This window comes from Rutidosis leptorrhynchoides, chromosome 9, assembly GCF_046630445.1.
Source record: "Rutidosis leptorrhynchoides isolate AG116_Rl617_1_P2 chromosome 9, CSIRO_AGI_Rlap_v1, whole genome shotgun sequence".
NCBI lineage: Eukaryota > Viridiplantae > Streptophyta > Magnoliopsida > Asterales > Asteraceae > Rutidosis > Rutidosis leptorrhynchoides.
Window position 1 is genome coordinate 221,051,621 of NC_092341.1, and position 13,892 is coordinate 221,065,512.

Here is a 13,892-nt window from a genome sequence, read left to right on the forward strand (position 1 = left end):
TAATACCTTGGTCACTTACAACATGACCAAGAAATTGAACTTCCTTCAACCAAAATTCACACTTGGAGAATTTGGCATAGAGTCGTTCTTGTCTTAAAAGTTCGAGCACAAGTTGGAGATGTTGTTCGTGCTCTTCTTCGCTCTTAGAATAGACCAAGATGTCATCGATGAACACAATAACGAATTTATCAAGATACGGTTTGCACACGCGGTTCATAAGATCCATGAACACCGCCGGTGCGTTAGTGAGACCAAATGGCATGACAAGGAATTCATAACTACCATAACGAGTTCGGAAAGCGGTTTTAGAGACATCTTCTCCCTTAACCCTTAATTGATGATAACCCGAGCGGAGATCGATTTTCGAATATACACAAGACCCTTGTAATTGATCAAAGAGGTCATCGATGCGAGGAAGAGGATATCGGTTCTTAACCGTCAATTTGTTTAGTTCACGATAATCAATGCACATTCGTAGGGATCCATCTTTCTTCTTAATGAACAAAATCGGAGTGCCCCATGGTGAATGGCTAGGTTGGATAAAACCACGATCAAGTAGTTCTTGAATTTGACTTTGCAATTCTTGCAATTCGGATGGAGCGAGTCTATATGGTGCACGTGCTACGGGTGCGGCTCCCGGAATAAGATCGAAATGGAATTCAACAGGTCGATGAGGTGGAAGACCCGGCAATTCGTCGGGAAATACATCGGAATAGTCACTAACAATTGGCACATCATCGATGTGCTTCTCATCAGACTCGACTTTCTTAACGTGAGCAAGGATCGCAAAACAACCCTTACGGAGTAGTTTTCTAACTTTAAGGCACGAAACGAGGTTGAGTCCGGTGCAACTCTTATCGCCATAAACAATCAAATGTTCACCATTCTCGATAGGAATTTGGATTGCGTTAAGATCATAAAGGATGTGAGATTTCATTTTGGCTAACCAATTCATACCGATTATTACATCAAAGCTTCCTAGTTCCATGGGTATCAAGTCAATTTCAAACTCATTACCCAAAATGTTTAATGTGCACCCCCGGTAATATGTGTCGGCACTCAATAGTTTCCCGTTGGCCACTTCAATGGTATAAGTGGTATCTAGTGGGAGTGGTGGAGTGCTAAAAGAATGAATCAAAGTCTTGGATACAAAGCATTTATCGGCACCCGAATCGAATAAACAAGTAACATAAGTTTTGTTGAGAAGAAACGTACCCGTGACTAATTCATTGTCATCTCGGGCTTCCTCGGTGTTGATGTTGAAAGCTCGGCCGCACGTATTTGGGTTATCTTTCCTCTTCGGGCATGCATTTCTATAATGGCCCGTTTGGCCACATTCATAACAAGTGCCCGTTTTTGGTGCATTGGGCCCCTTTCGAGCGATGAGGGCAACACTTTTACACTCATTGGCCTTATGACCAACTCCTTGACACCGGTGGCAAATTAACTTGCCACATTCACCAAAGTGATGTTTGTTGCATTTGTTACAAAGAGGTAGGTTCCCGGCATAACCCTTCTTGCCGTCGGAGGTGTAAGGCTTCTTAGCAAATTTGTTGTTGCTTGTTTGGGGGGCTTCCCACTTTCTTTTGTTGTTACCCGACTTATCCTTGGCTTTAGGTGCCGGCACTATAATTTCGTCCACTGTTTCTATCAATTTGCGGGCCATGTTCAAAGCTTCTTGATGATTAGTGGGTTTGGATGACATTACTCTGTGTTTGATGCTCTTTGGAAGACCATCCATGTAAAGTTCAACCCTTAAAGCTTCGGGGTTCACAAGATTTGGGCACATCAAGGCTAGTTCGGAAAATCATTGATTATAAGCCTTGAGATCATTTCCGACCGCCTTTAAAGTTCTTAGCTCTTGTTCGAGCCTTCGGGTTTCTTCACGAGGGAAATATTCGACAATCATCTTTTCCCTCAAGTCGGCCCAAGAGAGGGCGTGAGATTCATCGGTACCCACTGATTGTACATAGGTGTTCCACCATGTGAGGGCGATACCGGTAAAGGTGTGGGTGGAATATTTGACTTTATCTTGGTCTCGACAACTGCTTATGCTAAAAACGGCTTCCGTTTGTTCGAACCATCGAGTGAGTACAACCGGTCCCCCGGTTCCATCAAAAGTGTGAGGTTTGCACCCCATGAAGGCTTTGTAGGAGCACCCTTCGCTTGAGTTACCGGCCCCTTGATTGTTGTTGTTGTGGTTGTTGTTATTGTTGGAGGAGTGATCCGCCATGGCCGCTTCCACGGCGGTGGCTATCATTCGTTGTAGAGCTTGTTCGGGAGTCTCATGGCGTGGCACACGACGAGGAGGCATTGTTCCTTCAAAACACGAGAATACCGTTGATTAGTATTTTCAATAATACTAATCATGATATGGAAATAGGATAGAGAGAAAAATTTTCCTTGACTCGCCTTAAATTCTTTCTGTCATAATGTCGGAACGTTCATATGAGTCACCGTAATATAATCCCGGAAATTATATTACCCTAATTCATATGTGCATTCGACATTACTTCACTAAGTCAAGGTGGCGCGTCAATCAAATTAAACAACGTGAGATTAAGATGAAATAAAAGTAGATATGAGTAGAAACGTTCGAGTATAATGCACAAGTAGTCAAGTAATTCCTACTTCAAGTCTATATGCCGGTTGTAGTCTAGACTCACTAATGTACCCTATGACTCGGAGTTGACACCAATGAACTCTAAATCCCTACAACCAACGCTCTGATACCATCTGTAGCGACCCGACAAAATCGTCATTGACGGCGCCGTCTACTTAGGTCCCGTTACGTGGTCATAAGTCTTTAAAACAACGTTTGACCAAAAGTATGTCGCATTCATTTCAAAAGTAAAGATGTTTCAAGGTTTACAAGGTAGTTTGACAACTAGTTACATAACAAAGTTTAAAGTACAATTTAAACATATGCGACACAAATGAAAGTAGCCAAAAGACGCTCCACGTATGCATGTTTACTCGACATCCAAGTAAGTATCAAAAGTAATGAGCGGAAGCATGTATCACACAAATGTTCAAGGACCTGAGAAAAACATAGAAATCTGTCAACGAAAACGTTGGTGAAATCATAGGTTTGAGTAAGTAAGTACAAGTGAACCACAAGATTTGCAACAATGATATAATAGTAATACATTCCAAAAGTTTGTTTCACGAGCACCCAATTATCAATGCTTAACATTCCTTCCATAGAACCCCATCACAATAGTGTTAGAACATACACAGTTTCTCGAAAATATATTTCATTCGTAAACGGTAGCGAACCGTTTGAATGAGGGTTTGTTAAACCCATATGGCCATATAACATAAGTTCTCGCTTACACCCGGCAAGTGTAACTAATGATAATCGAATTGAGGATTTTTGTTCAAACTCGTATGTAGAATGTTTGTTTTCTTGTACTTGTGTTCACTTAGTAAAAAGAAACGTTTATGTTTTCTCATCCCAAATGTAAGTACAAAAGAGTAAAAGTGGGACTATGATCTCACCTTGAGCGCAAGGGCAAATAAGTACTTCAACAAGTAACGTGTGCAAAGAACAATGCTAGTCTTGACCTAAACAAATAGGTTGTATCAATAACGATAGTCACGATTGGTCAAAGATGTTCAATTAGTCCTATGGCTCAATACGACTCAAATAGTATAGCATGTGAATCACGTTGTCAAGTTTCATACAAGAATCAAGTATAAAGGCATGTTAAAACGATTGCATAAACGTTTGGTTAAGTTTGACTAAAAGTCAAACTTGGTCAAAGTCAAAGTCAACGGGGTCAGGTCGGGTACCCGACAATTTTTCTAAGTTTTATAATCATATATGAGCATGTTGGTCAAGTTTCATGTCAATCGGAGGTGCGTAGCATAGCAAACATTTTTCGTGAGACGACCAAGCAAAACAGAATCTGAAAGTGTATCTGGACGGCGTCCAAAATGGCTGGACGGCGTCCAGAATTAAGTTTTGGACGGTGTCCAAGGTTTGGGACGGTGTCCAGAATTAATTTTTGGATGGTGTCCAAGGTTTGGGACGGTGTCCCAATTGGTACTCAGACCCTGTTTGCAGAAAACACAAGTGCACGAACCAAACTTCAATCAATCCTAGTTTATGATCCGCAAGCAATCAAGACATGTATCTTATATCATCGGAAAGCTCTTTTGACAAGGAACACAACTAGATACATTTCCTAAATCAAGTTCATCATTTAAGACAACAAAAACCTCGTCGAATGATCGTTAAACGTTCAAAATCAATGTTTCAAGTTCATCAAATGCATTTTAAGTTTCGGGAAACCAATTCACACATATGATATGCCGTTTTGAAGGTAATCAAACACACATTGCAACCAAACACTTATCAACAACATTTCATAGCATTTGATGCATCAAAAGTTCATATTAAGCCTATCAAACCCTAACCAAAATCTCAAAACCAATAATCATGTTAATGTAAGGTTTTCATGTCAATCAACACACCAAAACGAAGCTAATGAAGTAACTAACACTTTGAACATACAAACATTAACATCTAAACATATTTCATCATCCAAAATCAAAGATTTAACAAACACTTTTTTAAGTTCAGGCTAGTTATGTCAAATCACAAGATCGAGCATACAAATTACATATACGACATCACAATGAGCCATAGACACTAATTAACACACTTTTAAGTCAAGAACACTAAGATTATGAAATTTAGAGTTTTTAGAAAGTTACCCAATCGAGATGAAGTTAGTATCAAAACGTAGAGAATGAAGAGAGGATTCCAAATATGTAATTTGTTTTGATGTTAGCCTCCAAAATCGGATTTAGATGATGAATTAAGGATTGAATGTTGAGAGGATTTGGAAGTAGTAAAAGATGAGGATGAAAATGAATGGATGAAAGGGGTTTGACCCTTTGACCTAGTCAAGGGTTGATCTCTTGTCAAGTTTAGTCCCTCAACTTTCGTTCGGGTGCGTGAATTACCTAAACGAGATAATTTAAAACGCGTATTAACGGGAGATGTTATAAGCATATAACGGAGTTTAAAATAGTATAACGAAAAAGTAAACGGAAAAAGGCGGGATGTTACAGAAGGCCATTATTTACCAACTCGACCATCATCTTCACTTGATCAATAAGTTTTTCAAAGCCCCAACAGGCATGCCCATGGTACCTGTGGAATCAACTGTATGCGTTTGGGTGAAAGCTCGTGGGTTTGGTATAGTGAAAGAGAACAAGTAGCTTCAGTTACTGAACAGGGCAAGTATACTTAGGAAATCGAGATTGGGATCCCATTGATCCAGCGAAAGCAACGGCTAGGGCATGGACAATAACAGATTCGGAGGTAGACTTGATAGATGAAGAGACTAGTGACCTACGTTTTTGAATCTTGTTAATTGGAGGGACAATTACATGACCCGAATTACCATACATTTAAATGTTCACTAATAGGTGTGACCACCACAATTCACTTTATTATAACTAATACTAATAGTGGGTGAGCCTGCCACTGTAGTGGTGAGCCTGCCACTGTTCACAGTGGCAGGGCTGTAATTTTGAACCCCTCCGGGGGTAAATTGGTCATTTGTTTTTTTTTTAGAAAACCTTTATTTTATCATTCTTTTTAAAACATTTTTCTCATTTTCTTTTTTCACTTTCTTTATTTTTAAAACATTCAAATAATCGATAACTATCCGACCAAAATCACAAACGTTAACCGATCAACACCACCCCGCAGCGAAGCGCGGATCCGTTTTCCTCGTTCATACTATTACCATCACCTACCAGTCAAGTTATAAAAAATTAGTATAAGCTTGATGGATCATTTACGAAATCTAGTAAAAAAAACACCTACAGGTTTGTAAAGTTTACCTCTCGGCAATTGGCAACCTAAATTTGTAAAGTCACGAATATTTTAGGGGTAAATATTGTAACATTAATTCAATTCATTTCCATCCCCAAAATCAATCTTTACTCCGGTCCGGTGGTGGAAGATGGCGTGCCACATCACTACCTCCTTCTCCGTCGCCACTTCCTTACCAACCACCACTCTCCGCCACCGTGTCATCCCAACCCCCTTCCCAAATCCCACCTCCAAACACCACCGATTATCATCACTCAAAATCTCCCCAACATCTCACTCTCACATCAAATCCAAAGCTTCTGATTCAGACACAACTACTACCCAATCATCGGAACTCGATTGCGTTGGAACCGGAACCGATGTCGAATGCGTTTATGTTCCTTCAGACGGAAACGGAGGAGATTACGAAATTATTGAACCCGAAACGACGTCGTCGTCGTCATCGTTGGTGGAGTTAATTTGGGATTGGGCGTTATTGGTTTCCCCTTTCTTCTTTTGGGGTACGGCAATGGTGGCTATGAAGGAGATATTACCTAGAACTGGACCACTTTTTGTTTCGTCGTTTCGTTTGATTCCTTCTGGATTGCTTTTAGTTGCTTTTGCATTCTCTCGTGGTAAAAAGATTCCATCTGGGTTTAATGCTTGGTTCTCTATTGCTTTATTTGCACTTGTTGATGCTACTTGTTTTCAGGTTATTTTTTTTATACATTTCTTCTTCTTATATCATCATCATTTGATTTGATAATGCTTTGTTTAATATTATTACAAAAAATTAGTTAGTTTTTAAGTGCATAACAAGTTGATGTAATTTTAAGCTTATAAGCTCATAAGTTGACGAAGTGAGCTTATTATCGACTTTTTAAATATCGTCGAATGATTTAGTTAAGAACTAGGTTATTGTAATGACATGTTTGAAAAATCACTTTCTAAACGTGCACCGAAACAAGTACTAAGCTTTAATGTTGGTCGAAATTAGAATTGCATTAAATGGTAGACTGTAATTTTTTATTTACATCCAAAGTGGGAATTGTGGAGAATGTTATGGAGATGAGGGAATATCAATATCTGTTTCAGGATTTGTGTAATATATAAATAAACGGCTGATTACTTTTCAAAAAGTTTATTAACATTAAAACAAAAGTTAATGGAGTTTGATCATGTATGGTGATGCATTGCAGGGTTTTTTAGCAAAAGGATTGGAAAAGACATCAGCTGGTCTTGGCAGTGTATGTTCGCTACAACTAACGTTTTCTTTATATTTAAATCATTAAGATGAGACTAGTGTATGCCTCTTAATGGAATGATTCAGTGCTGAATGTTGAACCATTCAGCATTCAGTACGTTTGTTTCTGGCCTCTGAATGACATATGGTGCTGAATGGTTCAGAATTCAATGCTGAACCATTCAGAGCTAAGCCTAAAACACACTCTTAACCATTAAAAGTCTAAATTTTTAGTAATATTCTCCTCAAATCATAGCCAGAACACTTAACTAACATGAATATTGAATTTTTTATTCATGTAACACGTTATTAAGGTAATTTTAGTCAATTAATATCGTTCATTCAAAATGAGTATCAAACAACTTATTTTCATTAAGAACAAACTTTATTCAGAGGCTTTGAATCATTCAGATTCTGAACTATTTAGCGCTAAATCATTCAGTTTTATCAAACGCACCCTAAGTCTCAGTTAGCTGCAGTAAGCTTTAGTTTAAATTCTAAGCAACTATATCATGTTGAAATTCTGGTCAAATCAATGATGGTTGGAACCTAATGATATGACCATATACTAGCCTGCTATAGTTAATTTGACATACTGCTAGAGTTATTCAATCGGACTTCCGTTTTACTATTTTATTGAGCCCATTGTGTTTACAAGCATCATGTGTCTGTCTTGTTTTGGTTTCCTTTCGGAGTTTCAAACAAAAGCTTAAAAGAGGGTGATAAAAACAGTCTAGCAAACAAAAAGGAGTTCCATTTTTTATTAGAAAGTAGGTACCCTTTTTATGTGAATCTTGTTGACTTACAAGGAGGGTTATGAAAACAATCATGTTATTTTGGTTGATTTTTGACCAAATATTAAAATCATGTTAAGATAAGTTAAATTTCATATCTAAAATAATATGTGATCTAATATTCTAATGGAAACTCCAATATCATGTGATTCATGATAAGATCGAAACTTAACCCAACAAGGCAACAACATGCCCAACATATAAGCCCAATTGGGTTATGAATGTATGATTTATAACCAATTGGCGATAGAGGGAGTATTCCATGAACTTATATATATTAAATTATTTTCGTTCATATTCCACTGTGGAATACTGGTTTGCACCCAATAATTTTATTTAAAAAATGGAATAAAATGTAAGGCATAATAGTGTAGTAATTTAAGAGAGAGTGTAAAAATACACCACAAATCAGTGGCTTTTAGGTTTGACAGTACTTTTAAGCAATATAGCCGGTGTTATGGATTGCCACGTTATCTTACATTTTAGTTGACTTGTCCTAGGTTTCCTAGCACCTTGTGGGACTAGAAGTTATGACCGTTTAAGTTTGTTTGTTTTCACGCATTCTCTTTTGCTCCACACGTGATTCTTGATCTTTCACTACTATCATGCCTACCTTGTTTTGTCGAAATACTTCATTGTTAAGGTATTTGGTAGATGAATTCAAACTGCTTATCCAGGCCTTAAGCTTGATCAGATATGTTCATATGCTATTGCAGGTTATAATTGACTCGCAACCTTTGACGGTTGCTGTCCTTGCTTCCTTGTTGTTTGGTGAATCAATTGGTTTGATTGGGATTGCAGGCCTTGTTCTTGGCGTTGTAGGCCTTGCACTTCTTGAGGTATATTTCTATAAAACTTCTTTATCTCTATGCACCCCTTTGTATGTCCTTTTTAAATGTAAAATTACTAAACAATTCTTCACTTTAGGCAGCTGATTATTTGATGATGTGATTGTCTAATTCTATTTTTTTAGTTGTAATACTTGATCTTGATTAAAGCATATAAAAAAACCCACATTTATCTTATAAATGTTGACTGTATTTTGCTGTTCAAGCCTTGTGATAAATTGTTGGGTGCAGCTACCCGCTTTTTCATTTGATGAGAACAATTTTTCGTTATGGGGAAGTGGAGAATGGTGGATGCTTTTAGCTGCTCAAAGCATGGCGGTTGGTACCGTCATGGTTCGATGGGTTTCCAAATATTCGGATCCTGTTATGGCTACCGGATGGGTACGTAACCTCTTTCAACATGCTCTATATTTTCTTTTAAACGTCTAACTAATTGATACAGTGATGTCCTTAAGGAGTTTAAATTTATAACTTAGAGGGTTTCAATACTACTAAAGTGCTACACGCCACTTAGTAACCTGTTCATTATCGGTTTTCAACATTAGTGTATACTCAAGATTAAAGCAATAAACCCAAGTGAACTCGCTCATAAAAGCCAGCTTGTAGGAGGAGGGGCCTAGACTTATAAGCCACCAACCAAGCTTACATTTGGCGTATGCGAGATTGTAACAAAACCCGCCCTTTCAAGATCCAACATCCTCGTTGGTCATGGTTGGCACCCTCTCTTTTTGAGTCCTATCCAACACTCCATAGGCTACCACTCCGAGGTTTTAGGACCTCGAAAGATGGGTCTAGTTTTGATACATTTATTTCACACTAAACCTGTATCAAGCTATAAATCTACATCTAAAACTCACTCTCTAACACCAACATGCCACCAACTAAACTTACGTTTGGCCGATGTGAGATCATAACATATTCTATATCCAATTAAAAGACATCATATTGACTCATAGGACAGATGCATAAGTTTAGTGTAAAAGTAAGTTATATAGGGCAAATTTCAATTTAACAGCCCATCCAATACTGCACCGTGTTGCAATTTTTCATGTAACAGGCACTTTGTAATTATCTATATCTATATACATATAATTACGTTCATATTATGTTCTCCGTATTTAATAATAGTTGACTAAATGGTTACTACAAAACTCTCACTTAACATGACTGAAAAAATTAGCAAGTGTTTCCTTACCGTCTATTTTCCTGTTATGTTTATATAAAAATGGCTATAAAAAAAAATTAAAGTTTGATTGAACGCTTCTTAACCACAAATCCAATATAGCAATATCTGAATTCATATATGCTTATTGTTTGAAAATAATGAATTCGAATCTAATTCTTTTTTTTAAAGGCAAGTTGTTGGCATCGAATACTCTCATTTGCCACGCACACACTCGCTTTCGGGCAGGAAACCCGAACCGCATTACAGGGATCCGAACCTTATACCATCCCGAGGGGCAGGCGGTCGGACCTGAGTCCTGAATACGGGTCGGTAAAACCTTCCCCGGGGCAATTCGGCTTTCAGGAAATAAATCCCACGAATATTTTTAAGGGGAGGGACTCGAACTTGAGATTTAACCATTTAACCATTATTTTTCCTTAAATTCATCAGTGTTTGCTTGTGAATTTCTCCGTACATACTTTGATAGACTGCTTTAAAACATGTCGCAATATAGAATACTCCGAAAACAGTTGTTGTTTACTCCTTTTGTATTTAGTTCAACTGGTTTGTTGTTCGATGTTGCAAGCAAGAGCTTTCTTCCCAGTTGTACTTGTTGATTCACCAATTTTTAAAAGTTGAACTCCATTAAACTATCGTTGCAGCACATGGTTCTTGGTGGGATTCCGTTAGCAGCAGCGTCAATTCTTGCTCATGATCCTGCTCTCAATGGAGGATTGAACGAGCTCACAACAAATGACCTTTTCGCCCTTTTGTATACCTCCGTTTTTGGCAGCGCCATCAGCTACGGTTTATACTTCTTCAATGCTACTAGAGGTCATCTTCAGTTTATTATTACACTTTCATCTTGCTTGTATTAGCATTAGCATTTTATACTATACCAATATATGTTACATTCTTGATCCAACCAGGTAGCTTGACAAAGCTTAGCTCTCTTACCTTTTTAACTCCAATGTTTGCTTCGGTTTTTGGGTAAGTCCATAGTCTGTGAATAATTTAATCTTTTTCAATAATTTTTTTTAAGAAAATGCAATTTTTTTTTTATTTTTTTGGTATATATATGTCGGGTTTATTTCCTTCTTTTCATCATGATTTACAGTTTTCTCTATCTTGGGGAGACGTTCTCGCCGACTCAACTATCAGGAGCCCTTGTTACTATAGCTGCCATATACATGGTCAATTACAAGGATGCTATTGAATGAACCAAAATGTGAAGGTTAGCCCTTTCAACATCATTGGATCGCTCACGTTTGCCCGTTGACATCCTGAAGATATAAGCAACTAAGTGCGAGTAGCATACAAACTCTAGAGAGTTTCATTGAGCACATAGAAACAAAATTGTAGATACACATTTCACTGTAAATATTACAGTACTAGTTAGCAGTTAGCACCCTGATCAGGTTGTTTGTACAACAATAATTTAATTGCCGAAGAATTACAGAAATGTTTTACAAATTTATAAACACATAAAATAATCGTACAATGATCAATACAATTTATCTTAAATCGCTATTACTCCCTGGGGATTCAGACTCTATGATAGCAGCAACAGAAATGTCACTAACCGCATTTCCAGATTCTGCAGATCTTTCTTTCTTGATCGGTGTGGCGTTTCTCCATCTGTCATCTGAACATAACGAGCTCGTACTGGAATTTAGGTCAGCCACAGCCTCCATAATCGTGCATGCCTTGCTAACACATTCCGGAAGTACAAAAACAGGGGATACTGTAGTCCCACCACTTGCATTCTTTTGGTGAAACTTGTTAATATCTTCAAGTAACAAACTTGCATATGACGGTGGACCTGGATCACGATTCAAGTCAAGGTCCCTCGATAACTTCCGTGTTCTTTTTGCATGCGTAGATGTAGCAGTATTGTTATCAATCTCGGCCAGTGATCTTCGTCGCGTCAGCCGCTTGTGTATTATAATACTCTTGACTTTGTTCATCACTAAAACGCTGAAGGTTAGTTTTAGCAGGAGATACATTTCGCTTTACGTGAATCCGCTTCACAACTTCATCACCACCAACAACATTGCTCTTATTAGTAGCTGGAACCGAAACCATCTTTGCAGGCGGACTATTGTTATTAGTATTACTACTACCACCACCACCGGTAATAGTGGCGGCATTTAAATTACAAAATGGGGACTGAGATCTTTTACTAGGAGATATACTTATTCTCCTTTCTTTACTACTGCACCTACTGTTTCGTCTCGAAACCGGAGACATTGAAACCCTAACTTCACGGTGCCGGTGTCGTAATCCATTAATTTCATTATCGTCAATTTCATCATCAAAATTGTTTGCGTGTTTAAAACGAGAATGCCTTCGTCTTCTTCGGAGGTTAGCAGAATTACTGCTGCTAAGTCGGGCACATTGTATCAGAATCACATCAACTTCATCTTTACTACAACTTGATGTTCGCGTTGTATTGCCTGAAACTTTTCCGGCGACTTTGGGGCTAGGGTTTTGGTCGATGTTGTCTTTGTTTGAGTGCCGGTCAATTTCGTGACTGATTCGGTGTTTAATCACGAATACCTCCTTCTTGAAAACATGTTGTTGTTGAGGGTCCGATTTAAAGTCGGGTTTGAATTCGGGTTGTAGGGGAAGAGATGTAGTGTTTCTGTTAGTCTTCTTGCTGAAACACCCGCCCATCTATGTATGTGGATTTGGAAAAGAGATACAGAAGAAGAAAAGTAGTGAGGGAATAGGTTTGTTTTTTAAAAATTTGAAATTCTACCGAGGTGCAAATGCATGCTCCAAAAGTCAAAATATTTATGTTTATTTACTTAATAAAATATAATGTATAAAAAATAATTTTAGCGACACTTTTAATGGTAAAGTTTTTGATAGTGTAGACTTTCTTTATCTTTATCGATATTGCTTATATGCCAATATACACACCATTCTTGATAGAGGATACGGAATATGTGGCTGTTATATGTATTAGTTGAGTGTATAACTAACATTTTATTGATTAAAAAATAAAATAAGTTAATTACATATCTTTTAAAGTTTTAAACTTTTCATAATAATATGTACCAATCATTTATAGGTTCTACACCCAATTAGGTGTATGACAGCCACATATTTACTTTACTCTTCTTGATAATACTTTCAATTTCAATTTTTAACGACAGTCAAACTCTTCCCTTGGCACTTTTGAGACCGTCGATAGCCATGTTTTTAGAATCTTAGTGAAGGCCTCAATATTAGAATCACCGTGTCACCGTCATCCACTGCCCTCACCATCCCACCTTCGCCTGCGCCCTGTGTACCACGTGCTACCACTAAGATGTTGTTACCACTAAAAATGTTGTTTAGTCTGCTATACGTTGAGTTTTTAGCCATATGTTACCTTTTTAGAATTAGACTTAATGTTGGTCTTTTTTTCTAGAACGGCAAAGCCAAAAGTTGTAGGCTATTGGCACGGGCGAAATTAAGATTTTATATGTTGGTGGCACAAAATAATAGCTAAACATATCGGACTCGTTAAAAATTCTTTGTCACAAGCTATGATCCAGTATAAACATGAAAAAGACAACTAACAATTTAACAAAAATGTCTCTTACTATCTTCCTTTTATTTGAAATGACTTATAACTATCTCACCTTTTATTTGAAATGACTCGGAACTCTCTCATTCGTAACAGCAAGTAAGAGTACTTGCACTTCTCAAGTATAACAAGTAAAACCTATATTTACCCGTTTACATGAGTCATCAACCATATCTCATTAGATTATTCCTAACCTTGACTGTGATGTTATGTTAGAGTCGGATTGTGCACTTTTCAGTGAAAAAGTGAATTTTTGACTGTGACTGTATTTGACATTCGTTAACCCAAAATGTGAGTTTTTGTGTCAAATATTTGAAGAGTGATGTGGTAAAATCTGATTGGAAATTAAGTATGAAAAAATAAATTAAATAAATATATTAAAAAGGTCTTAAATTTTGATTGGTCAAAACCAATCTCGCGCTCCAAAACCAT

The 13,892-nt window shown here is 37.6% G+C and overlaps 1 protein-coding gene and 1 pseudogene across 1 annotated transcript; one reads left to right on the forward strand and one right to left on the reverse strand.

Moving 5' to 3' along the window:
* The first annotated feature begins 5,892 nt into the window (after positions 1 to 5,892).
* Positions 5,893 to 11,402, forward strand: LOC139866401 (WAT1-related protein At3g02690, chloroplastic). Its single transcript, XM_071854635.1, has 7 exons — positions 5,893 to 6,545; positions 7,033 to 7,080; positions 8,587 to 8,709; positions 8,950 to 9,099; positions 10,546 to 10,717; positions 10,813 to 10,873; positions 11,001 to 11,402. The coding sequence occupies exons 1-7, from the start codon at positions 5,985 to 5,987 to the stop codon at positions 11,101 to 11,103; spliced, it is 1,218 nt and encodes a 405-aa protein (XP_071710736.1). The 5' UTR covers positions 5,893 to 5,984; the 3' UTR covers positions 11,104 to 11,402.
* LOC139868535 (uncharacterized protein At1g65710-like) lies at positions 11,398 to 12,559 on the reverse strand (annotated as a pseudogene).
* Between the last annotated feature and the right edge of the window lie 1,333 nt (positions 12,560 to 13,892).

Bases quoted from the DNA above. Each gene is read 5' to 3' on its own strand.
- LOC139866401 (XM_071854635.1), top strand. From the start codon at position 5,985: ATGGCGTGCCACATCACTACCTCCTTCTCCGTCGCCACTTCCTTACCA. The intron at 8,710-8,949 runs GTATATTTCTAT...TGTTGGGTGCAG, and splicing joins TAGGCCTTGCACTTCTTGAG to CTACCCGCTTTTTCATTTGA. The intron at 10,874-11,000 runs GTAAGTCCATAG...CATGATTTACAG, and splicing joins ATGTTTGCTTCGGTTTTTGG to TTTTCTCTATCTTGGGGAGA.